This window comes from Kwoniella bestiolae, chromosome 7 (genome assembly GCF_000512585.2).
Source record: "Kwoniella bestiolae CBS 10118 chromosome 7, complete sequence".
Classification (NCBI taxonomy): domain Eukaryota; kingdom Fungi; phylum Basidiomycota; class Tremellomycetes; order Tremellales; family Cryptococcaceae; genus Kwoniella; species Kwoniella bestiolae.
In genome coordinates, this window is record NC_089247.1 from 1156421 (window position 1) to 1182104 (window position 25684).

Here is a 25684-nt window from a genome sequence, read left to right on the forward strand (position 1 = left end):
TTTCAGTTCATTGTGCAAGCGGCTGAGCCGGGACGTATGACGTAGGATATGGGATGTCGAGGGGCAGTATAGAAAGGATTACAAGTAGTTTGACGATGGACAAAGGTGCGAGGGTCAGTGAGGAAGAGCAAGAGGAAGAGCAAGAGCAAGAGGAGAAAAGAGAGAGAGAGGTTTACAATGTAACCTTTAAAGAAAAACAAAAGGAAGCTAAAGGACACGCGACCTACAAGTAGTGACCGGGTATTACGTAAATCTGCTTGACTCGCATGATGGTCTATATCTATCACCGATAAGGTAGATAAGGGACGGACGAGTCACCCTGAGAGTACTTGAGAAATATCAACCATTCCCCCTCTCATACTTTGCATAGAACGACTGGTTTTATATTGTCCCACACAGCATGTCCACTCAGCTCACAAAGCGACTCGTGGTGATTGGTATAGGGTGAGCTGGCGCATGATAACAGGTCGGTGATTACGCTGACGAATAGCACAGCGGAGCAAGCTGCTCAGGCAAGACGCTTCTCGCGAAACACATCAGAAGGACTTTGCCAGAAGGCAGCCAGATAATCCATCAAGATGACTTTTGTCCAGTGAGTTATCGCCTCAAGTGACCTGGCTGATTGGTTGCTCAGCCTGAGGACAAAGTACCCTATTCCGCTCAACACCCCGATCTGCAAGACTGGGACGATCCCGAGACGTGCATAATGTGGCCCGAGTTCCGCTCGATACTCGGTCAAGTACGTAAATCAGGTCAACACGGTGCTCATGCATCTCATGATCATCTCAACAAGCAAGTGGAAGTGGCAATACAGGAAGGGGTATTTGCGAAGTGGAAGGAGAGGTTGCGGCAGTACATCGAAGAGCAGAGGAGTAAAGGGGTAGAATTAGTTTGGTTCGTTGTGGATGGATTCGTGCTGTATTGGGACAAGGTGGGTACTGGATTGAGCGAGCATAGCTGATGAGAACAGGAAATCGTGGACAATCTCGATGTAAGGATTTTTCTCAGAGTACCATACGAAGTATTAAAGGCGAGGCGAGAGGAGAGACAGGTTTATGTGCTGCAACGTGAGTGCCTGTTATATCACTATATATGACTGACGGTTAGATCCTGATGATGCTGCAGACGGTGGAGTCTGGGTGGACCCTCCAGGATACTTTGACAACATCGTATGGCCAGGGTATGTCAAAGCTCATACGCCGGTATTTGAGGAGGTGGAGAGGGGTGCTTTGAAGAAGGAGTGGGGATCAGAAGGAAGGAATTTGCTGGTGGTAGAACCGGGAGAAGGAGAAGAGGGAATGACGATGGCATTTGACCAAGCATGTGAGGCGATACTGCAGCAGTGTGAACAAGGCGCAGGGACAGTCATTTCTGCATAACAAGTATGGTAGACCATCTGGCTGTATGTATCTGTAGAATATCCGTCGCAGTGTAGCCAAGGATGGGGAGTGGAACAAAGTCTGATGATTGCTCGAGATTTGGGATACCTAGCTGTCCGAATTGATCTGGGATTTAGCAGAGCTCTGAAGACATTCAGACTCACTCGAACCTCGGACATGTACGTGCTTGTCCGTCACAACGATCTCAAAGTTCGCCCCTATTCCCATCAAACGTACTTCTTCATCGTCAAATGAGATCGTCTCGATATCGCCTTTAGGGGGTAGGACATATGCAGTGCCGAGTTCAGTAACCACCCCAATCCGGTTGGCTGAGCCCACTACCACGGATAAATCACCTGAAGCTTCAAGCTCATCGATATATTTTAGCTGGACCGGATCTTTCGTTTTGACTAATTTCGGAGGAAGGGATTTGACATCAATTATCTCGTACAGAAGCTGTGTTTGTCCATTGACCAGGACGACGGCTCGAGACTCAGTAGAATAGAGCTTTAAGGGTCTTGGTGGAAGTCCTCGAATAGGACCGAAGGACGCGTCGTTCCGCATCAACGCATGGAGTGATTCAAACCGATATAACTGACTATCTACGAGCACATATTCGAATCAGCGGGTGTCTTGCGTACCTTGACTAACCTTTGCATGCATAGACTATACCCAGTCCGGTCATGACCACCTCGTCCCAGGTAGTCCTGGATACCTCTTGCTCGATGGTTTTGACTTGGCCATTCTCGAGGAGGAATGCTAGTGGGCGTTCGAAGCCGATTACTCGGGAAGAGTAATCGATGGTTGTGGGAAGGTTGTCAACGACCAAAGGATCACTTCCCCATATCTTCAGCGGGTCTGCAGGTCCAATCAGCGTATGATCTATCTCATTCACGAGACGTGAATCACTCTTGCCGATGGTACAGGTCCAGCTTGACCAGCAGATATCCTCACAGTTATACTTTGCGGTAAGATCAGTCGGTTCTCGGATGATGGAGCAGCAAGTCGGGTCGAGATTACTGCAAGTGTTGTTACCAAATGCCACGAAGCTTCGACTGGGACTTGGTGTTGCAGAGGTCGTCATCGAGCCTCGCGTTGTCAAAGTCGACTGAACAGTGGAGTTCACTTGAATGGGGAGAAGAAGAATCCAAGCAGTGAGCAGAAGTTAGAAGCCAATCTAATCGCGAATCACCTCCACCACACCGGTTCACCCTGTCGATGTTGCTGAAATAGCATGTCTCGTTGCTAGCTATTTGTCTTCTTCAGTCATATAGTCGTTACTTCAGAGTGCACTTCCGAGATCATCTCCAGCCATGACCAACCCCTCGTCCCATTTACAAACGCTGATAGCGCACTACCTTGCACAAAATTACCCAAGCGTTTTACCGTCATTCCTTTCAGCGTCCCACACAGCTCCACCGGACCTCGCTCAACCTCCCGAACCGGATCTTAGAACATTAGTAGAAGACTACATATCCGAGCAGCTGGTGAAGGACCTAGGAGATGTGGATATTGATGAGGATATGGAACCAGCCATGGACGGGAGCTGGAGAGGGTGGACGACCAAGGATATCGTCAAGTCATCTTTGCCACCTGAAGTGACGCTACAAGGGGTTAGGAGAAGTATAGAAGGTATCTCAGCGATGAATTTGCTTACTGTGGGAGAAGGGAAGATACCTCGGAGGGTCTTTGATACGTCGACCGCATCGTGAGTGGTCTGCTGGGCTGAGGGGCTGAGGGGAATGCGCTTACGACTCGTGCAGGTATCGAGCATCGTACACATCGAGTATCATCACGACTTCGGTGGACAAGACTGTCAGATTCACTGACTACAAGACGGGGGAGGTGCGTAATGATCTTGAACTTTACAGTGGAGTCATTTGCTCAATCCAATCCGTGTGTAGGTCGATGGAATTATTGAACCGCACAAAGCAGCTGTGCTATCGTTCGCATTGCATCCTCAGAATCCTAGATATCTCCTGACCGGGTCGATGGACGGAACGTAGGTTCAGTCTGCACCTTTTTATGTCACGTTGCTGACACCTATCACAGGACCGTTCTCACCGACCTGATCACGTCTCAACCCTTACAGACCTTCAAGTCAACCAAATTTGTCGTCAGAGTCGCGTTTTCGCCCGATGGGCGCTTCATGGCTACCTCGTCGTATGACCACAACATCGTCATTTACGAGGCCAACGGATCGGCTGTTCCACCGCCTTTGGACGAGGATGACATGCCGCTAGACGATAAAGACGATCTTCTGCTTGCTGCTGAGCCTAATTTACGATACTCTGAAGTTCACAGAGTCAAAGTCGACTCGAACCCGGAGGCTATCCTTTTCCATCCCGAATCCACCTGGCTCATGTACACGTTGCGGTCGTCGCATCTGCTCTATTACGTTCGCCTACCTTCATTAGATCATCATAGATTGTGGGAGGCAAAGACGAAAAGCTTCAACCCGCACCCAATGGACAACCACGTTTCGTTCTCAATTTTGAACATGGCTCTACACCCTTCCAACAAGATCATCGCTTGTCAGACGGGCGATCATAGAGGGAATACTGGGGAAAGGATCTTGCTATATGGGGTCGAGCCAGAGGATACCGAACGATTGGCTGTGTTATGGACCGGCAGCGAAGGGGACGACTTTGTGCTACCCAGGATGAGCTGGTTACCGGATGGGTCTGGATTAATGTGAGTCAAACGTCATCTCATAGACACTGAAGCCGACCGACCTCGCAGAACCACCACACCCAACGGTTACCTTAACCTCATATCGCTCAGCGGTGAAAACCGTTCTAGCGTCAAGATTCACGGCGCTGTCAATCTCGGTCAAGCCTCAAGCGAGGTGGTGAGAGATTGCACGGTCGTGTCGACGGAAGATGGGGATTGGGAAGCTGTAAGCGTGGGATACGACAGACAGGTCAGGATATCGCGGTGACGATGTAGCGTCAACATGTAGTTGATCTCCACGTAGTGTTACAGTGATCGTGCGCTCTCGCAGACTCATTGCGCCTTTTGCGTAACTGCTGCAATGTTTGAGCTCAGTCATTTGGTTTAATGCACAGGTCTTGGTTCTCTGTCAGTGAGGATCGCAGGTGCCATCGTTCTTCAACAGTGGGAATGATCGGACCAAGCATGGTTCCTTGTAAGTGGTGTTGGTGAGGTTTCAGCAGTGCCGTTTCACGGCGTGTCATGACGAGTAGTGGCTGCGTGGAGCAGTCCAAATGAAAATGTGTTGAGAATGGATACTGGAGGAAGACAGTAGAACAACGAGAAGAGTAAAAGGTCAAGAATCCCAGGTGACGAACTAAACTCAAAAAATACCAAGAAAAATCATGTAACGACTCTCGTATAAGACCTTACCGTACATAGCGAGTAGACGAATACCGATGCAAACAAAGCTTGAACCGTTCTCATATACCCATTGCTGCTTCTTGGTTTTTCTGATTAACCGTTTCAACTCCACTTGACATCACCTGGGCCATCGCCTATCCAAGCCCACAATGAAAATAAAAACCCACACATACGAGAACCTTTGCATTATGCAACGCATCCATATGAATGTACATAGACTTGTGGGACCGATTTAGAAGTGAGGATTTCACAGATTGCACTGTAACCGATAAATGGATATGGTGTCAGCCGTGTTACACCACACGCTTTACGACCCAAGCCATAAGCGAGCATAAGTGCTATAATTTGGCTTCCATCCCATGCATACCATGAATAAGCAATTCTAGTACAACGCGAACACAGATGAAACGGTCTGTGGTACACCAAACACGAACAGCATGCGATTCCCATCCTATCGCGAGAACGATGCATTTGCACAGTACGACTCCGTTTATGATGTGTCGAAAACGCAACGCAAGATCTCCGTTATAACGCGAACCCACAAATCAATCGTCACTGCGTGACCACACCCCACTAACCCGCGTCCAGATCATACCAAGGTATCTCATCATCATCCATCCCATAATCCGGTCTCAAGTCCGATGTCAACGGTGTGAGCCATTCCGGGCTCTTGGGAATGAACAAGTCGGTGGTGATCATGCTATACGTTGGATCAGCTTTGCATCCTTCACCCTCGCATCCGAACCCACCTCAGACCCTCCTCGGACATATCCTCCATCATCCGCATCATACCCAAATCGTCACGGACTGGACCCATAACAGGCGACTTGTGCGATTTGATACTCTCTCTTGTCATCTGTCGGGTGAGTCTGCGCTGCCTGATCATCTCTCTCCAGCTCGACTCGTCTTCTTCCAGCTCCAGCGACTCAGCCACCGACTGCTCGTCTTCCTCGGGCAAATCGGCGGAGAGCAACTGTCTCAACCACACATCCAAATCTTCATACACCTCGGACGCCTCTTCTGCCATCCACGGGAAGATCATGAAATCGTGAACACCATCGGGACTGACGAAAGCACGGTCGGATATGATTGGTTTGACCAGTTCTCTTGATCGTCGTATACGATTCCATAAAAGCTGGATATTTGTCGAAAGCCGTTCGGCTCCGCCATACACAATGTATGTCGCTGGGAAATTCTCAAATGAATATTGACCATTGACGCTTGACGGAATCAGCAGGGAAGCGGGAGATATGTACGGCGATGTGTGCATGATCTCAGCGGGCAGAGCTCGAAGAAGCAGAGCACATGCAAAAGGACCAAAGGTGTCGTCGATCTGCAACAGTCGACTTCAGCCAATTTTAGTTTTCTGACAAACATAATCCCACTCACCGTATCACAATCCTTGTTATGTTTGATCGCCTCATCGCCCCAAGCATTTGTAAACCCGAGGTCGGCCCAAGGCGACATCAACACCATACCTCGGGGCAATCCCACTCCCACATCCCCACCCTCATCTCTCAGCCATCGAGTCAAGGTCAGAGCGAGATGACCACCGGCTGAGTCTCCCGCGACTATTATATCACTCTCTTCCACCCCTTCTACTTTAACCAACCAGTAATAAGCCGAGATGGCATCGAGAAGAGGCAAAGGCCACGGCGCTGTGGGTGCGAGCCTGTAATCGACCGACAATATATGGTGTATTGGTGAATGTTTGACCAGGGCTTTCGGTATGTTCGACGTAGCATCCGTTTCAGCTGCGGTACCGCACAGATACCCTCCGCCGTGAAAGTGTAGCATGACGGGGTCGCCGGGTTGGCGCGGCTTGGGACCTTTGAACATTCAGCCTCACTCTCATCGAGCTCGCACTCACCTTCCTCCGTGGCCGACTTCTCTCCCGTATACCAGAAAGCTTTCACATCGTCGAATCCGTAAACCTTGCCATCCTCCTCCTCATTCCATCTACCCCAAATCCCTTGCTTGCCCCTGTCATTTCGATGAATAAAACGCGGTATCCACCGTCCTCGCGAGACATGTAGCTGGTCCAGAGTATCTTTGGGATGACCACGTAGCATTCTAGGAGGAGCAGGAGGGATTGTAACAGGGTGAGAGTGCTTGAGCTTGATGGGATCCTGTTTGGGAGTATAATACGGTCAAGAATGCTCCATTTGCAAACGTAGAAGAGATCACACACCAAATCAGTTGCCAAATCCCGACCCAGAGAGTCGAGCTCGCACCTAGCCACTAGCCCGCACAGTCTCCGACTAAACCTCACCCTCAAACACTGCTTCAAGGTCCACTGACTCCGCGGTCTATTCTTGATCGGTATATACAAGAGCGACCAAGCGGGAAGTAAGATGAGCAAGGTGACGATTACAAAACCGATCAGGTAGAGACGTCTGAAGAATGGATGTCGATAAGGGTATGATCGAACAGCATTGGCAATCTGTGAGGAGCAACATCAACACCAGTGACTGACAAAGAGCAGATCACTCACGAGAATGGCTTGAATAGCCTCTGAGGTCATTTCACCCCAACCATCTTGATCGGCGATGGGAGTCTTTTCGTCCATACATGCACTGATCTTCTATCACTCCCGGATCTTCTTCACTGACTGGTGTCTCTTTCTCCTTGATATCTTCTGATTCGATAGAGTACAGTCAAGGTATACAGATGAACAAAGGATCAATAAATCAATAAAGTCTCAACGTGCAGAATCCGAAAGACGTATCTCTCTCCTCTTTTTTCTTTTTTTATTAGTGGAAAGACAAGTGGACCATCCAAGTGGAGGTCGTGTGACCATACAAACACATACAACTTATATAGGCACACCACTTTACCTTTGAAGCCAGCCACGTGGGTGCCACTCTCACGCTAGGACTACCGGACTGCACTTGTACAGGGTTCATGTAACATGTCATCACTACTACCATACACATCACATTCATTCAGATCACCACCACCTCGTCTCCTTTCTTCAACCCAACTTACCCATCAATCACCATGGTCAACGCAGACCCACGAATCTCAGACGCTCAGCTCGCTCAGATCAACGCGGTGAGTACTTGCCTGTCTCAAACTTGGCTGACATCCTTAGGCCGCCGCAGTGAGGGAGTATGGGGTGGATCCACGAATGGATTATCGGACCGTATCGGCGGTGAATGGGTGAGTGTCTATTGTGTGTGAACACCGCTGATATACAGTCCCCTGGTCGTCCTCGATAACGTCTCATTCCCCTCGTACAACGAAATCGTTCAACTCACCCTGCCTGACGGCACAACCCGTGGTGGTCAAGTACTCGAAGTGAGCGGTAAGAAAGCTATTGTACAAGTGTTCGAAGGTACATCCGGTGTCGACACTTCAGCCACTCGAATCGCATTCTCTGGATCATCCATGAAACTCGCTGTATCCGAAGACATGTTGGGTCGAGTGTTCAACGGTAGTGGTAATCCAATTGACAAAGGACCCAAAGTGTGGGCCGAGGATTACCTCGATATCAACGGTGAGTGACCCTATTCGTCAACTCCGCTAACGACCAGGCTCCCCAATCAACCCGTTCTCGCGTATTTACCCCGAGGAGATGATCCAAACCGGTATCTCTACCATTGACACGATGAATTCTATCGCTCGAGGACAGAAGATCCCTATCTTCTCTGCCGCCGGTCTTCCCCACAACGAGGTGAGTGGGGTCTTATCTTTGTCTTTGTCCTCAACCTGCTCAACCCTCACCCTTGCCATTGCCCTACCCTAGATCGCCGCCCAAATCTGTCGACAAGCCGGTCTGGTGAAACGACCCGGGGCCACCAAAGGCGTCCACGATGGCCACGAGGACAACTTCTCGATCGTCTTCGCTGCCATGGGTGTGAATATGGAGACTGCCCGATTCTTCAAACAAGACTTCGAGGAATCAGGAGCCATCTCCAACTCCACCTTATTCGTCAATCTCGCCTCTGACCCAACGTAAGTGACTCTGCGCAATATCCTTGCTAATCACCTACCCAGAATCGAACGTATCATCACCCCACGTCTCGCCTTGACCACCGCCGAGTACTACGCCTATCAACTCGAGAAGCACGTGCTTGTTGTCATGACCGATATGTCCAGGTGAGTCCATCTCTCCGCACGACATCGCTGACGCTTAGTTACGCCGACGCTCTTCGAGAGGTTTCCGCTGCTCGAGAAGAGGTACCCGGTCGACGAGGTTATCCTGGTTATCTCTATACCGATTTGTCCACCTTGTACGAGAGAGCCGGACGAGTAGAAGGCAGAAACGGATCCATCACTCAAGTTCCAATCTTGACCATGCCTAATGATGGTGAGTCCCCGGCGATCATGAACTTAGACTAACCCTTCACCCAGATATCACCCACCCCATCCCCGATTTGACCGGTTATATCACTGGTGAGTCCTTACTCTCTGCCGACTCTCGCTGACAATCCAGAGGGCCAAATCTTCGTCGACCGACAACTACACAACCGACAAATTTACCCACCCATCAACGTACTCCCATCTCTCTCCCGATTGATGAAGAGTGCTATCGGTGAGAAGCTTACCCGAAAGGATCACGGAGATGTTTCCAACCAACTGGTACGTCCTCCCCTCTACTTCCAATGCTAACACCCCTTTAGTACGCAAAATACGCCGTTGGTAAAGACGCCGCATCGATGAAAGCGGTCGTTGGTGAAGAAGCTCTCTCAGCCGATGACAAACTTGCCCTCGAATTTCTTGATCGATTCGAGAAAGAGTTCGTCGGTCAAGGCAGTTACGAAGCCCGAACCATCTTTGAATCATTGGACATCGCATGGGAACTCCTTCGAATCTTCCCCAAGGAGTCTCTCAACCGAATCAACCCAAAGGTGAGTTAAACCTCACTCGAACATTGCTGACCCCATCAGATCCTCGCAGAGTTCTATTCCCGAAAGACATCCCGACAACCGGAGGAAAAGAAGGAGGAGAACCTCATAGATGCTTGATTGTATTGATAAATAATTGTCTCATGTATATGGTGTTTGCTACAATTTTCTCGCCACTGCTTCCTCGTCCATTTTCACCACCTTGTCCCACACCTCCTTCGTCAGCTTGGCTTCTGGATACGACAAAGCCATTAGCCTAGCCACCTTCATCCTCCTCTTCAGCGTCTCCTCCGCACTCTCCGCGTTCTCCTTCCTCCCCTGAATAAACGCATCTTGTATAAGCTCCGCGGTATCATCGGGAATCTCCAACTTCATAGCGTGCTCGAGCGACGATAATCTACCAAGGTAATTCCGTAACGCTGAGAGGTCCTGTCTCGTCAAATCCACCTCTCCCGTCCCCTTCACTGGTATGTCGATATCAACCTATAAAGTCAGCCATATTCATTATTTGATTCACTCACCGGTAGCAAACTCTTCCCCTGACTCAGCACCACCACTCTTGTCGCACAATCCATCTTCAAGCCTTCCATATACGGGTACTCGTACCTCAACCTCTGCTCCGTCATACATTCTGCCAGGGCTTTCAAATTCTTCACCGCTTTCTCATTCAGCTGACCTCCAGAACCCATAGCATCCTCCTCGACCACCAGTACTGTCCCTTCCGATAGTTGCAGAAGACCCGCGTCTAATGACGACGAATCCGTCGAGGACGGGAAGAAGGGGTGAGAGTGGAGCAGTGATACCGACAAGGGAATAGGGACCACTCGTGGTGTGACAGCTCCTACCACTTCGCCGAATCTCGCCGTCGCCAATTCATCCTTTCTCTTGAAGTTCACCGACAAAGTGCCTAACGGTGTCATCGAAGTGGGCCTGGATGTTGGCGATGATAGCAACAGAAGCAGTAGATATTCCCCAGCCACACGATCTGGAGGCGTGAATGCTGTGGCCAAATAATTCACCAGTTCCTCCCTCACATCCTCGACAGGCTCTGCCTCCGCCTCCTCCACTCTTCTCAGCACGTGTATAGTTGGGACCATCTCCGCATTCTCCGGTTCGTTCGAGGGCAATGGAGAACTGGATAGTATACCAAGGAAGTGATGCGTCGAAGCCGGTTTGAATGCCGCATCTTCGTACACCTACTTTATCAGCCTGATCCAAAACCCTCACACTCACTTTGACCAAAGCCCCGATGTAATCCCCCTTGGACCCCGGCAATGGATATTTCGCATGTACCGAAGTGGGCAAGGAGGACACCCCTTCCTCGACATTCCCTCCCTTTGCCCACGACTGTTCACCTGGGATTCTGAGCGGATCAGCCAAAACCCTTTTTGTCTATCACTCACTCGACACCCCACCCGACCCAACGCTCCTTGAGCTTGCTCCAGTCGACGTCGCTTTCTGAAACCCCATCACCCGGTAGATACACCTCCATAGGATACCCAGTATCTTGAAGCAGGCACCGGAATGATACCAAAGATAACGGTCGAGTTGCTTTGCTGAGTTGGGGTATCTAAACTATTCAGCAATGTTCCTGGGGATGCCTTGACTCACCTGCTTCACATCACCCAATTGACGGTTGATCAGCTCCACAAACCCATCGATCTGACTACTCTCCCCTTCGTTCGGATGATCATGCTCCCTATGAGCTGTTCTGATGATCTCCTCTATGGTCGACATGGTAGATTTCTAGTATGAATGATGATGATGAATATATAGATATGAGATGGAACATATTATGGGAGTCAACATTAAATCACCAGCATCAAGTGTTCTACGTTCTACGCGTCTTCTCGAGGCTATTACGTAATACATTTCTGATAGTATCTCCATATTCCACGCTTCACCTGTCCGCTGCCTTGTAACATTCATGATCATCATCATCATCATCATCATCATCATCTTGTATACCATATACTTGCAGCCAAGATGGTACGTACTCGCACCGTACTCACCTAGATCTACTCGCTGACCTGTTCTCTCAGTCCACAGCACAGGCTTCCAAGCCCGTACCAGTCGAAACTCAACATGAGGATATGATTGTAAGCTCCTACCCCTAGTCCTACGCATCAACCGCTGATGGTTTCACCCAGCACGATGCTCAACTTGACTACTACGGCAAACGTCTCGCCACCTGTTCGTCTGACAAAACCATCCGTATCTTCCAAGTAGTCAAAGGTGAAGCCAAGGGAGAACCAGTTATTCTTAAAGGGTGAGTCATTATCACCACGAACCACGCTAACATCCTCCAGTCACACAGCACCCGTCTGGCAGCTCGCTTGGGCTCATCCATCTTTCGGATCTCTCCTCGCTTCATGCTCCTATGACGGTCGAGTCTTCGTGTGGAAAGAAGTTGGCTCTGGTCAAGGCAAAGGAAGCGGAGGGGAGTTGCAGGACGGATGGGAGAGAATCAAGGAACACACTTTGCACACCGCAAGTGGTAAGTCGACACAAGGCAATGAGTATTGCTGACAACATAGTCAACTCGATCGCCTGGGCCCCCTACGATCTCGGACCTATTCTCGCATGTGCTTCTAGTGACGGCAAAGTTTCCGTATTGAGCTTTCAGAGTGAGTCTCCTCTCCCTTCCTTGATTCCCGCTGACACTCTCCCTTTAGACGACGGGTCCACCGACGTATCCATCTTCCCCGCTCACGGTACCGGAGCCAATGCCATCTCCTGGGCTCCAAGTGTCGTTTCCAACGCCAACGCCACCTCCGGTAGGACTCAAGGCCAATCCTCCATCTCTCCCCAGAAACGATTTGTCACTGCCGGGTCGGACAACCTCATCCGAATCTGGGGATACGACGAAGAAGCCAAGAAATGGACAGAAGAGGAAGTCATCAAGGGTCACGAAGACTGGGTTAGAGATGTAGCTTGGGCGCCGAATATCGGTCTCCCTGGAATGTACATTGCCTCCGCTTCGCAGGTGAGTCACCATTCTGTCATTCGTGTATACACCGCTCACGTCTTCACCAGGACCGAACCGTTCTCATACATACTCGTCCCTCGCCATCCTCACCTTGGTCATCTACTCCTTTACTCCCAAGTCTACCCAACTCACAAGATCCTCATTTCCCCGACGCTGTTTGGCGAGTCAGCTGGTCCCTCGCTGGTAATATATTAGCAGTCAGTTGCGGTGACGGCAAGGTCAGCCTCTGGAAGGAGGGAGTAGGTCAAGGATGGGAATGTGTCTCTGATTTTGCTAGCTAAGTAAATAATGTATAAATCCGATGCATGATTAGACACCATCACAGTCTTCTGCGCCAGCTTCCTCCCTCCTTCACCCTCGCCCCAAACACCATCAAAGCGCTAAACACGCCCAACCCGCCGGCGTAGAATATTGCAGGTCGGTAAGCTTCATATCCTGAATCTGGCCCACCGAACGCTTGCAAGAGATAACCAGCGATGGGAGCGCCAAGGAAGCTGAAACATCATCAGCTTCGCCAGTTACAAAACTTTCTATACTCACTCTCCCGGTGCCCACAAAGAGACAATCATACTAAAAGCCACAGGCAAATCATCATCACTGAAAAGAGATGACACCACCCCAGGGATGAGCGAGAAGAAACCTCCCGCACAAAACCCATTGATCACAGCGAAGACCGCTCTGAGTTGAGAGATCAGCCAATACGACTACTTTGCTGCTCGTACAAGACTTACAAAGGGCCCACACGCCCAGCGATTGGCCATATCACCAGCGTGGACGTGGCATTTGCAGCTAGACACAGCAGCAACGAGTTCAACGAACCAAACCATCTATCTGCCATGACTCCCCAACCGATTCTGCCAGTCGCCGAAGCAAGATTAAATCCTGCTAGCAACGACGAGGCAGCACCAGAGCTGAGCCCGATAGACGTCGCGAAGAGTGGTAGGAAGAAGGGAGGCCTGATTTAGTAGGAAGTCAGCTCAGGCTTATTACCCCTCTCCCCACCTAACTTACACAAATAACGGGAAAAGAGCCACGGCGCTTCCAATCAGCACCAGGACGAAGCGGATATCCTTGAGTAGACTAATTTTCACAACCGGTCCCCAAGTCAAACCTCCTTGAGCCCCGTGATGGATCGGGGAGATGATGGGCCGCGGTTTCAGCAGATATGCACATGGCAGGTTAATTGCTAAAAACAAGATCCCCAAAATCCGGAACGTCCAAGGAAGTCCTATGCTCTTGATGAGACCGTTTGCTGCCAGTGACAGAGCCGCACCACCCACTCCGCTCCCCGCATATACCAATCCGGTAGCGAAATTTCTTCTGCGAGAAAAATAGCTCGATGGTAAAGTCGCCGCACAGAAAAAGCACAGGGCTTGACCGGCTCCAAACATGAAACCCTGCCAGACTTCCGGTCTTCAGCATACGTTTTCGTACGTGGATCAGGAAGCTCACTCACTTCTGTCACGAACAGACCGGCAACTGACTTGGTACACCAGCTTGCCAAGATAGGCCCCAGTCCAGATAGAATGGCTCCAACGACTGCGACGTTCTTATTCCCGAATCTGGCCACCAACGCTGAGATGGGTATGGCACACAAACCTTCCAGTGTCGCCTGTGTTGACCCTATAAATGCCAAGGTAGACGATGGGGCCAGTTGTTCGGCGTGCAAAGCGTCTTGAAAGATGCCCCACGAGTATACGCCTCCCAGAGTTGTGAACATGATGCAAAAGCAGTATAGCACCTGAAGCCAAGCAGCAACACCTCCGTCCGGATACGCCTCGAAGCCTGGATTGAGTCAGCATCGAGTGTCTCATGTTCTTCACGCACCTTGGCCCCGTCTCGCGTCCAAATCTGTCTGCTCCTCCAATGTCAATGAAGCTTCGGTAATGCCGGTATCATCGACATCGTCTTGCTGACTTGTCCCCTTGTCCTGATCTTGAGGTGAAGACACAGATTTGAGTCTCGGGGCCTGCTCGTGGAGTTCTATCTGCTCCGCCATGATTCAATTGAATTCTCTACCAAGGGAACGTACAACTGTAAAATGTGTAGATGTGCAGGACGGAAATCAACAATTGTACCATCCAAGGTCGCGCGAGGAAAACATCACATCCGAGGTGACATACCTGGTGACTGTTCCTGGATTCTATCGAGTCAGAATTCTGTCGGCATTGGCCGCCCTTACCTTGTATGTGGCAGCGTTGCAACCAATATCTTGTTTCTTCAACTTGTTCTTGCTGTCCTATCAATGCAATTATTGTGGGATTTTGACAGGCACACTTCAATATTTACTTGGCACATGATGAAGGATAGGAGCTGCATCTATGTTATGTTTAGCGCTATGAAGAAGCAGGAAGAAGAGAAAGAGATAAAGATGATAGTCAATTATGAGATAAGTACAAGAGTACAAGTTTGATGTGTCAAATGCCGGAGATATAAGCGGGATTATACAATATGAATGTTGCAATAGATCAACTATTCCGTCACTCCCCCTTGATCCAATTGCCCTTGAAAACCTAATAGAGATCATAGCCTTCTCAAACTATCAGGTGGTAGTGACTTGGTGAGCAAGTCGGTGTAGCACAATGGATATCTCCCTATATGAGTACGTAATGGGTAGTAGATCCAAAGGGTGCTGGGTCGTTTGTGGAGAGGGTGAAAACCAAAGTACGACCTAACTTCGACTGAAGTTCTCATGATCTTATTTCTATCTTAGTTCTAAGCTTGTTCTACCTTTGGGCGAGAGAGAGAGGATGTGTGGATGAGTCGTAAGGAAAGCTGGTTCTGTGGTATGAGTAAGGTTGATCAACTCTGTGTCAAAGTACTATCTAGGTTCTACCCTCTTAGTAGATTGTGTAGATCCTGTGTCGAAGTAACTATCTTGATTCTACCCTCTTGGTAGGTGGTGTCAATCCTGTGTCGAAGTAACTATCTTCTTGGGGGGGGGGGGGGGGTAGCGCTAGGTTTGCTTGAACTCCCTCTGAAGTTGGTATGGGGTTTGTTATGGGGTATCGTTGGGTATGTTGTATCTCTCTATACTACTGTTATGGTGTATTACTTGGGTATATTATCTCTCTGTGGTTATATTGCTTGCTCTAGCTTCGATCGACTGACTTCTTTTTCTCTTCTACAAGAACGGAGCAAAGTTCCTCCTTCATCTAAAGGATCATATCTTCATCCTCGAAGTAGCCTCGAGTGAACCTCGGTTACAAAAACCCTACTCAGAACTTATTTCGATCCCCGACCTATGGTCAATATTATTGCACCACATCGGCCAGATTGTCTGCAGAGGGGACATGAGATAGGGAGACAGTATTATTGTTTACCTTTTCTCTGACAAAGTGATGGTGCACAGCAATGTGTTTTGACTTTTCATAGTTGACCAGGTTCTTTGCAAGGGAGATGGTGCCAATGTTGTCATTGTAGAGTGGGAAGGGATTGTTGCCTGAACCAAGTTAAACATCCTCCAGAAGTAACCTTAACCATACAGCTTGTCGAGCTGCATTTGCTGAAGCCATCTACTCTGCCTCAGTTGTAGACAGAGCAACAGTTGGTTGCCTTCTACTCTTCCAAGCTACTATTCCACCATATGACAGAATAAATGATCTATCGCCACACTCATACAATATATCACAGCGTATATTGTGACGGAATAATTGAACTATCGCCACACTCATACAATATATCACAGCGTATATTGTAGGGGTCGTTGTAGGGGTTGTTATAGGGGTCAGTGCAGGAGGCCATTGCGCTGGTTGTGAGGGATATGTGTCTACATGTCTACGTGTCACTCTTGTATATTATATAACGGGCTCCTTCTTTCTCTTCCTCTTCTTTCTCTTACATAGCGCTATACATAATATAGATGCATCTCATATACTTCGTCAACCTGGAAGCTCTACTGGATCGATTTGACATGTCAAACTGCAACCCAAGTCGATCACCTCTGCCAACTGGATTCAAAGCGATACCTGCAACTGATCAAGAACATGAGCAAGCACATCATCTACCATATGCTCAGGTAGTTGGCTCAATCCTTTACGCTTCCACAATCAGTCGACCTGATCTGGCACATGCTGCTGGTGTTCTATCTTGATATCTCAGCAAATGGAACACGGATCACTGGAAAGCTGCCAAACACTGTCTCAGGTATATCAGAGGTACCACCGATCTATGTTTAACCTTTGATGCTGAATCAAGCAAACGGATTGCTCTTGGATATGTAGATGCAGATTGGGGTGGAGACCTGGACACTAGGCGGTCTATCACAGGCTACATATTCAAGGTATATGGTGGAATAGTAGCTTGGAAGAGTTGAAGGCAACCGACTGTTGCTCTGTCCACAACTGAGGCAGAGTACATGGCTTCAGCAGATGCAACCCGGCAAGCCGTATGGTTAAGGCTACTGCTGGAAGATCTCCAACTGGGTGTAGGCAACGAGCCCTTCCCACTTTACAACGACAACATTGGTGCTATCTCTCTTGCAAAGAACCCGGTCAACCATGAGAAGTCAAAACACATTGCCATGCGCCACCACTTTGTTAGAGAAAAGGTCAACGACAACACTGTCTCATTATCTCACGTCCCTTCTGCAGACAATGGCCGACTTGCTTACCAAGTCATTACCACCTGATACTTTGGAAAGGTTGAGGTCCTTACTAGGTGTTCAAGGGCGATTAGATCAAGGGGGAGTGACGGAATAAATGATCTATCGCCACACTCATACAATATATCACAGCGTATATTGTAGGGGTCGTTGTAGGGGTTGTTGTAGGGGTTGTTGTAGGGGTCAGTGCAGGAGGCCATTGCGCTGGTTGTGAGGGATATGTGTCTACATGTCTTGTATATTATATAGTAGGCTCCTTCTTCCTCTTTCTCTTCTTTCTCTTACATAGCGCTATACATAATATAGATGCATCGCATATACTTCGACAGTGTGGTCATTGTTTCCACCATTATTTCCATCTTCATCATCAATGATACCAATAGTGACAAAATGTCTTTCCAAGTTGCGCAGAGTTGTGTCATGTGTCAAATCTGTCTGTCTGTCTCCCTGATCTGCTGCTGCCAGTTGTCTAAGCAGTATCCTAGGTGATTCACGAGTTTTAGGAACAGTAGTATACTCTTCATCAGAGATAGCAACAGTTTGTTGCTTGTGGTTTGATACTTTTGACACTTTTGACACTTTTGACCATCTTGACCCAATTCAGATGTTGGCTTGTCAAACATGATGTCCCTTGACACAACCATCTTTCTATACTCCTCATCCCATACTCTGTAGGTGGAAGTACTGACATCGTGTTCATATCCCATGAACAATCCCTCTTGATATCTTGAACCCAGTTTGGTCGTTTTACTTCATTGTCTGTACCAGATTTTTCACCAAATGCTCTTAATCGATTGAAATTGAACTTTTTGTCAAACCACTCTTCAATTGGGATGGTTTTGCCATTACTAGAGGATAAACAGTCCCGAGTAAAGACAATGTATCTTGCAGCATCTGCCCAGAACGTCTTGTCAAGACCAGTTTCGTATAAGAGATTTCTAACTCCATTCAGGATTGTCAAATGTGTTTGTTCCACCCTTCCATTCTGTGCATTTGATCCTGGAGGGACGGTGATGTGAATGATCTCCTTTGACTTGAAGTAGTCCTGCGCTTGACCAGATGTGAATTCTCCACCATTATCAGATCGAATCTGTTTGACCTTCCCACCCAGTTGATTCTCAGCCATGTTGATGAAATCTCTTACACCATGTATCACTTGTGATTTCTCTCTAAGCAGTGTTATATGAATACGCCTGGTGTAATCATCATAAACTGTTAAGAAGTACTGGCTACCACCTCTTGAAGCAACAGAGGCAGGTTCCTATAGATCAACATGTAGTAGGCCAAGTGGAGCAGTAGCACGAGTGTCCTCAGGAGCAGGTGGTGAAGATAATCGACCAGTTTTTCCTTTGACGCATGATTCGCAAGTGAAACTTGATACATCCTCAGGACTAGTATTTACAAGTACGTCTTTACCCAACCTTCCAGTTCTAGCCAACCTCATGACATCTCTAACGCCTAGATGACCTAAACGGCAGTGCCAAGTGTGGAGAGAATCAGCGGAGGCCTGGAAAGCAGTAGCAAGATGACTTGCCTTGTCATAAACCAACCCGTTTCCTAATTCCATGTGTCCTTGTTTAATTTCCTAGTTACCTTGTCCTGAATCTTTAACATTATTCTAGCTTAGTATCTGTAACTTGCTGTTCGAAGAACAAACCCTTGAGAAGTTTCTAAGGAAGAACCTTAGTACGCTCTGCAGAATCATCTCAGAAGATATCAGAGCACTCTGAGGAGTGACCTAAGAACATTTGTGCTCTGTGAACCAGCCTCAGAGCATACCCACAGAGTATCCTCAGAGTGACCCGCAGAATACTCATTGGTTTTTGCGTGGCAAACCCAGTCCTGAAAAAGGTACAAATACTCCTTGTATTCATGTCCATCTCAAGTTGGTTTTCCCCAACTCGGGATCAAGTATGCAAAGTTGACACACCTCAACAAAGACTCACTACTGCATCTTAAATCAAAGTCCTGAACCATCATCTTTGCTCATCATTGACTTGTAACAACAACCCGACCTCAGTCAATCGTTAAACCCGACCTCAAGCCCTTGTACCCAAGCCCTGTCGACAAGTCCGAGTCACCGTCCTTCCCTTTGGACACCCCCTTGTAAATCACGCTAAGTACTTCCTTGTCCTGTCCTTGCCTAGCCTTGCCCCTTGTCCTAGTTATTCTGTATCCTGCCCTGTAGTAATACTCCCCCCGCGTGACAACATACAACCCATTGGAGAAGGGAGCAGTAATGACAGTTTTGTTGTATTTATCATACAAACAGCCAGTGAAGCAGTCAAATGTCCATTTCATAGAAGGGGGTATCTTGTTGACAGCAATGAGATTGCACAAGAGATCAGGGACAGAGAGGACATTGTTGAGAGTGAGTCTGCTGAGAGTGAGAGTACCTTGACCAGCAGTGAGAAGTCAAGCACCATTACCAATTTTGACACCTTTGACAGGAGTTGTAGTGATGTTTGACAGTTTGACACCTGGACCAACCATTTGATGAGAGGCACCAGAATCAACAATGAAGGCTTCTGAGGGGGCGGCATTGGTGGCATAGACATGGTAGGAGAAGGTATCACCATCAGAGTTGGTGTCAAATGTGATAGAGCGAGTGGACATAGCAATTTTGACATCTCCATCCAGATTTGACACATTAGATGAATTTGACACATTTGACAGATTTGACATTTGACACATTTGACAGATTTGGCATTTCACCATTTCTAACATCGTTTGATACATGCGCTTGACCATTCCCACCATTCTTAGCTTTGTTGGCATTAATAAGGCGGCAATCCACAGTGCTGTGAGTCAAAGACTTGTGGATGCTACACCACTTCTCACTACATTGACGTTTTTGACCATAGTTGTTGAATTTACCATTTTGACCGTTTTTAAAGTTTGACCAGTAGCTTTGTTGGCCAAAGCAATAGTACACTTTTCAAGAGCTTCTGCAGAGACAGCAGCTAGGTCGTCCCTTAACCAGAGGTTCTGTTTGAATAGATCTCAGGAGTTGGGTAAAGCAAAAGTCATGGCATAGGCCAACATAGTATCCTTCTTCCAGTCACCACCAACTTTGATTTGAGTGTGCGCAGATTTAATCTCAGACACCTTTTTGACACAATTGTCACCTTCAGCCGCAGGGTTGTTCCACATTTCTTGGATCAGTTGAGCACGTCTAGCACCAACAGTAGCAGAGTAAGCCTTTTCTATTTCATCCCAGAGACCTTTAGGATTGGGGTTGTTCAGATCAAGTGAGGCAGAGGAAAGACCAGTTAAGACAGTAAGAGAGAGCAATTGGAGAATGGTTGCACAAGCTGTGGCAGCTTGTTGAATGGCAGCAGGAGCAGGAGTATTGGATTTGACAAGTGTGAAGACTCAGTTGTGTTTTTGACAAATTTGACAGACTTATGTGCAATAACTGTGAAGGCATAGTTCCAAGCGGATACAAATAGGATAGACGCTCCTGTAGTACTCAGCTTGGGCTAGGCAAGTTTGCTTGTTGCTTTCATGATCGAGAGAAGGAAAGTCTTTAGCCACCTTTTGATCCGAGTGGCAGCTCGAACGGAGACCACGAACAACGTGGAGTTTTGTGAAGTGTGATGAAGCCGTTGGATGCAAGCGACATTGTTTTTGTCTGTATTTGTATTTGAACCGAGATTCGCGATCGTCCAGCCCGCCATAAAATGGAGATCTGAAGTTCTTCTGTTCCACCGGCATTGACTCAGGAGCATAACAAAACACGCTACCTCTGTTTCCGAATGAGCTTTACATCTGTCTGAGGGTCTGGACTGCCGTGTACTACGAAAGAAAGCTGAACATCATATCATTTTCACTGCCGCAGCAAGCTTGCTGTATATGTGAAGGGGTCAGATCTGAACACGTCGGTAAATCGCATATACCAAAAGCAAGTACATGAAAATACTATATGCATTCATAAAAACGAATCGTCGTATACGTCATTACTGATACGAAAAGGAAACTTGATTTATCGATATCTATACGGCATTGAGTGAATGATGATGTGAGGGAACCAAACTCTGATTACGCTTTTCCAAAGCCTCCAGTCTCCACTATGGCAAACTGGAGCTTATCCCGAAGCTGCTCGTATGACGCATAGGTTGGGAGCAGGAGCAGGTTGAAGCAGGTACTAGCCTGAGGAAGACTGCCCTCTTTGGCGTAAAGCTGTTGAGAGGCACAGAGTCAGCTTGGGCGACCTGTGCTGGCGGACTGGGGAGGACTTACCTTTTGAATCTGGAAGGGTTGAATTCCTGAACTTCCTTGCAATTGGGTAAATCCACCAAGAGGCACTCGTGAGGATGACGTGACGAACATGAGGAATCGAGACCTCTCCTCTTGCGAGAAACTTCGCAAAGCTCTCCAGAACCAAGAGATTTCCGGGTCTGTTGCCTTCCACCCGCTGAGCCTGGGTTGAGGATTTATGTCAGTGGTTAAGCGTATATGTCTTTGGGCGATGCTTACTGGGTGGCATTCTTGAGCTCATCGACATCTACGGTGGTGATACCAGAAATGAGGACTGGCAGAATGGTGTGTTAGCGATCCCCCGACAAGTTACCAAGACTACTCACGCTCTAGTTGGTCCGGCTCGAAGATCTGGATTATCTGGCGAGGAATGATGCTGTTGTACGAGTCAGTTGGAGTTACGAGACGTCGTCGAGAGCTTTGTTTACGTACTCGTAGAAGCCCTCCAGGAATGCTTTGATCTGATCTTTGATCGAATTATCCAGACGGTATGAGACGACCAATCTCACGTATTCTTCCTTGTTCTCTTCGGTGACGGGTATGGACGAGCCACCAGGCTTGAGCTCGACGATCTTCTTCTCTCCAAACTGATCGTCCTCGATGGTGAATTCTTGCTATATATGATAACTCAGTCAACGGGACTGGGCGTGGGAGGGAGCGACACTCACATCGATCACTCCGGTTATGTCGTTGTCCAGCATCCATTGCAGGGATTTATGGTATCTAAGGTGAAATTGGGATCAGACTATATCGCAGTTTAGATGTTCGGAGTATACGCACTCGGGATCAATACTTTCCAGATCTCTCATATCGACGGTTCTTCCAAGGATTTGCTTGTAGAACGCACGGTTGAAGTATGCGTCGAGCAACCGGCCACTTGAACGGTGTCAGCTCTGGCGAGGTGTGATAATGGGACAGACTTACTCATAGACCGCTTTACTGTGGGGTCGCAGTATGTCAACAGAGGAATCTTCGCATAACAAAAACTGGACTCACCCTATGACTCGTCCAACGAATTTGAAGTAGGCCAGATGGTCGCCATTACTGCGGGGAGTTAGCGAAGGCTACGTGGGGACGATGACGACTCACACTGAGGAAGCCTTGTTAGGTTGGTATGTTTGTTGGTCTGCCGCACACGGCTCGAACAAGGCTACGGGTAGGTGTCAGCGGGATCTGTAATGACTTGACCTCGGTCACCTACCAAAGTTCGGATCGAAAATCTGCTGAGCGAGAACGCTGTACCATTCTCTGGTCACACCTCCGGCATCGACTCCGTCCTCGTTGTAGAATTTGACGCTGAGCTTGCCAAACTTGATCTCATCACCGGTCCGCCTTTGCATGGCATGGAAAGAATCCTCAAACACATATTGCCGACGGATGTTAAGAGGAATGACCGAGATTGGCATGTGAGAGTCTCTCTTCCGCTTCAACTTCTGGAAGAACCAGTTACGCTTGTTGTCGAATTCCAACACTCGGGGGTTTCGAATCAAGAGCGAGAAAGACCCGCTGAGTAGAGATGGGTTGTTTCGAACGATAGTGTTCAAGACCTTTCGGTGAGTGGTGGTGAAGGAAACGAAGCGATCGGCGAGGTCACCGGTGGCGGAAGGAGGGACGGATGGTGAGCGGACCTCCCGAGAGGAGCGACTCTTGTACTTGGACACAACCATGAGGGCTTCGACCAGAGGAAGGAGCACCGTGGCGATCTGGTCGGTACCGCCTCTTGTCTCGACATAGCTGAGACATTGACCGAGTTGATCCCATAAAGTCTCAAACTCGAAAGATTCGAAAACAGCGCTGACCGCTCGTTCTTCGTCGGTCAGTTGTTGGGTTGGAGGGTCCGAATCCACCTTGTTGAGATGAAGGTAGTCGATGGTCTTGAGGAGACGAAGGAGCTGAGCTTGAGATGATGTGGGCGGGGAGAAGTTTGTCAACGTGAGCGAGCCAATTTCGGCGGTCGGATCTTGAAGAGCAGAGGACAGCTGAGAGAGTTGCTGGTGGACAATCCCTCCCAAGTCTTTGCACCGAGTTCGCAATTCCTGTAAAATGGTTTCCTTGGCGTCAGGTAGGCAGGCGAGGTTTTGCATGGCTACGAGGGTGGCGCTGAACGTTCGACTGGTACACTCTCCCGAAGTCAGGCAGTTGACAATGAGTCGGAGCACGGGAGCGGGGATAATCGGTTGCGGTGGCTTGGTGGACTCGTCTTCGTTTTCTTTATTCTCGTTCTTCTTTTCTGCCAACGGCCTGGTGATGGTGACCAATAGGGATGAAACGGTTTCCATCATTCCAGGCGTTTTCGCAAGAAGAGGACGATCGAGAAGACCCAACAGGACGACAATGGGGAATTTGGTCTGCGGTAACATCTTTTCTTTACCTTTATTCTTCTTGAGGGGATGTTTCCTGAGCCCGACCAACGTTTCGTGTTCAGTGAGGAAGTAGTTCACCGCAGAAGTGTTGGAGTTGACGATGTATACCAGGGCTTCGAAACATCGTTGTGCGATGAATGTCGGGACGTGCTCCGTTTGAAGGTGACTGAAGAGACCCGTAGGTACGATGGCGGCAGCAGGGGAGTCGACCGATTTACCTTTGGGCGTGGCTTTGGGAGTGACCATTCCTCTCAAGGACATTTGTTGAAAGCTCCTATCCACAGCGGGCAGATCTCCGGAACCATCTTGTACCACAGAAAGCAGGAGGTTCAGGAGATCTGAACGTGTGGTGGAGTTCTCACATAAGTTGACGAGGACTCGGAAGAGGTGACCCTTTTTCAATGTCTCTGGGAAGAAAAGGAGGCGGACCAGTGATGCGATACCAGGTTTCTCCAACAACTGGATGGCTTCCCGGTGAGGTTTCTTGTCGGTGGTGACAACCGCAGGCTGCTGAGCTGAAGATCCACCACCACCAGGTCGGCCGAGAACGGCGAGGTCGGCCGGCTGGTTGAGGAGCATTACATCACGAAGTTCATTCGTGAGACCCGCGAGGAAACCCCTTGCGCGGTCAGCCACGGGGAGTTGGGAGGCAGCAGCCGCTGGTTGATGACGACGTGCGTTCTCCATGGCTTCTTGCATGATCACCTCGGCTCGGATCTCGGGGGGAAGTGCGTCGAGGAATTCAGAATTGAGCTGGGAGGCTGTCTCGGGGGCGTTGGCGGAGGAGGGTGGACGACGATGTCGGTTCTGTTCCCGCATGTGTTGCTCGACCACATCTGCTCGCATATCATCGGGTAGGGCTTGCAAGAATTCAAGGTCGATACCTGTGTCCGTGATGTCGACATCTCGGCCTCGAATGGAGATGACCGTTCTCGCCAGGGAGTCTGAGGTGGGCTCTGCGTCGGTTGTATACTCTGCGGGACGTGGTTTCGTCAGCGATTAACCTAAAATGACAGGAAGCCAGCACTTACCCATTGCCACATCTGCATCTTGGACAGGCGAGGGTTGGCGAGATTCAGGAAGAGCGACACTTGTAGCTGACTCGAGGTTCTTCTTCTGCTCTTCTGCTTCTGCTTTAGCTGCCTCCTCCTCTGCTTTCTTGTTCTTGGCGTCTTCTTCTTCCGCACGACGTCGAGCTTCCGGCATGAGGTGGTTGATGACATGCACCACAAGACGGCTCGCGAGCTCGTTCCGTGCCGAGGTGGCCAGTTGCATCCCTTCTTGCCACCGCTGCATTGTTGGTACTGGTACGAATTCTTCCAGGACATCTGCATCGGCGAGTGGGGTTTGTTGACGGCCTTGTGGAGGATGTAAAGCGAACGTTTGACCACCGACTGAGAGACCGATGGTACCGTTGTGATCTTGAGCAAAATCGATGCGAATGGCCTCACTTCCAGCCAATTGACGACTTGTGATCATGTTCTCGAGCCTTTGTACAGCCTCAATACCTCCCATGCCTTCGATGGCTGCGATCAATTCGTTGTAATTGCTGCCGAAGGAACGTGACAACCCACGCACAGGTGGCATCTGGGTTGCTGGGTCTGAGATCAGGGGGTGCTGAGCGACTTGACCCACGGCTTGAGGTGCGGGTCGTCCAAACAGGCTGACAGTGGGATCTTCTGCGATCAAGTGAGCTAGATTATCTATGCGGGTATGTGTTAGGCTCACCGGCAAGAATGGATCGACGACGACGTGTTTGAGACAAATTTGATTGGTCCCACGCCCAAGGTCCGGTGACATCGGGTGACTGACGTTGCATATTGCCGCCATGAGCGATGGTCGGGAAGGATTCGAGCATGTCGATTTCGTCGAATCTGATTCAG

The 25684-nt window shown here is 48.9% G+C and overlaps 9 protein-coding genes across 9 annotated transcripts; 4 read left to right on the forward strand and 5 right to left on the reverse strand.

Moving 5' to 3' along the window:
* Positions 1-400: 400 nt before the first annotated feature.
* I302_108352 (uncharacterized protein) lies at positions 401-1379 on the forward strand (the record flags this gene model as incomplete). The annotated part of the gene is made up of 5 exons (XM_065870650.1): positions 401-444; positions 496-592; positions 635-931; positions 1031-1067; positions 1126-1379. The coding sequence occupies 5 exons, from the start codon at positions 401-403 to the stop codon at positions 1377-1379; spliced, it is 729 nt and encodes a 242-aa protein (XP_065726722.1).
* A 108-nt stretch (positions 1380-1487) lies between these two features.
* On the reverse strand, positions 1488-2463 carry I302_108353 (uncharacterized protein; the record flags this gene model as incomplete). Its single annotated transcript, XM_065870651.1, has 3 exons — positions 1488-1981; positions 2031-2237; positions 2289-2463. The coding sequence occupies 3 exons, from the start codon at positions 2461-2463 to the stop codon at positions 1488-1490; spliced, it is 876 nt and encodes a 291-aa protein (XP_065726723.1).
* A 229-nt stretch (positions 2464-2692) lies between these two features.
* I302_108354 (uncharacterized protein) lies at positions 2693-4320 on the forward strand (the record flags this gene model as incomplete). The annotated part of the gene is made up of 5 exons (XM_019193870.1): positions 2693-3087; positions 3143-3224; positions 3284-3381; positions 3432-4073; positions 4122-4320. The coding sequence occupies 5 exons, from the start codon at positions 2693-2695 to the stop codon at positions 4318-4320; spliced, it is 1416 nt and encodes a 471-aa protein (XP_019043993.1).
* Positions 4321-5309: 989 nt separating this feature from the next.
* I302_108355 (uncharacterized protein) lies at positions 5310-7305 on the reverse strand (the record flags this gene model as incomplete). Its single annotated transcript, XM_065870652.1, has 6 exons — positions 5310-5436; positions 5486-6069; positions 6126-6490; positions 6607-6865; positions 6928-7179; positions 7231-7305. 6 exons carry the CDS (start codon positions 7303-7305, stop codon positions 5310-5312), a joined length of 1662 nt encoding a protein of 553 aa, XP_065726724.1.
* A 431-nt stretch (positions 7306-7736) lies between these two features.
* On the forward strand, positions 7737-9706 carry I302_108356 (uncharacterized protein; the record flags this gene model as incomplete). The annotated part of the gene is made up of 9 exons (XM_065870653.1): positions 7737-7804; positions 7937-8178; positions 8273-8412; positions 8485-8693; positions 8736-8831; positions 8876-9048; positions 9093-9134; positions 9387-9589; positions 9656-9706. The coding sequence occupies 9 exons, from the start codon at positions 7737-7739 to the stop codon at positions 9704-9706; spliced, it is 1224 nt and encodes a 407-aa protein (XP_065726725.1).
* Positions 9707-9745: 39 nt separating this feature from the next.
* Positions 9746-11323, reverse strand: I302_108357 (uncharacterized protein; the record flags this gene model as incomplete). The annotated part of the gene is made up of 5 exons (XM_065870654.1): positions 9746-10045; positions 10108-10772; positions 10820-10933; positions 10990-11092; positions 11198-11323. The coding sequence occupies 5 exons, from the start codon at positions 11321-11323 to the stop codon at positions 9746-9748; spliced, it is 1308 nt and encodes a 435-aa protein (XP_065726726.1).
* Positions 11324-11572: 249 nt separating this feature from the next.
* On the forward strand, positions 11573-12856 carry I302_108358 (protein transporter SEC13; the record flags this gene model as incomplete). The annotated part of the gene is made up of 6 exons (XM_065870655.1): positions 11573-11575; positions 11629-11685; positions 11737-11855; positions 11918-12213; positions 12262-12572; positions 12623-12856. The coding sequence occupies 6 exons, from the start codon at positions 11573-11575 to the stop codon at positions 12854-12856; spliced, it is 1020 nt and encodes a 339-aa protein (XP_065726727.1).
* A 38-nt stretch (positions 12857-12894) lies between these two features.
* I302_108359 (uncharacterized protein) lies at positions 12895-14574 on the reverse strand (the record flags this gene model as incomplete). Its single annotated transcript, XM_019193865.1, has 6 exons — positions 12895-13069; positions 13116-13253; positions 13307-13531; positions 13587-13972; positions 14032-14360; positions 14403-14574. The coding sequence occupies 6 exons, from the start codon at positions 14572-14574 to the stop codon at positions 12895-12897; spliced, it is 1425 nt and encodes a 474-aa protein (XP_019043988.1).
* A 6645-nt stretch (positions 14575-21219) lies between these two features.
* I302_108360 (uncharacterized protein) lies at positions 21220-25659 on the reverse strand (the record flags this gene model as incomplete). The annotated part of the gene is made up of 12 exons (XM_065870656.1): positions 21220-21360; positions 21421-21601; positions 21658-21712; positions 21765-21814; positions 21871-22052; positions 22107-22161; positions 22219-22314; positions 22435-22482; positions 22528-22588; positions 22640-24775; positions 24833-25480; positions 25530-25659. 12 exons carry the CDS (start codon positions 25657-25659, stop codon positions 21220-21222), a joined length of 3783 nt encoding a protein of 1260 aa, XP_065726728.1.
* Between the last annotated feature and the right edge of the window lie 25 nt (positions 25660-25684).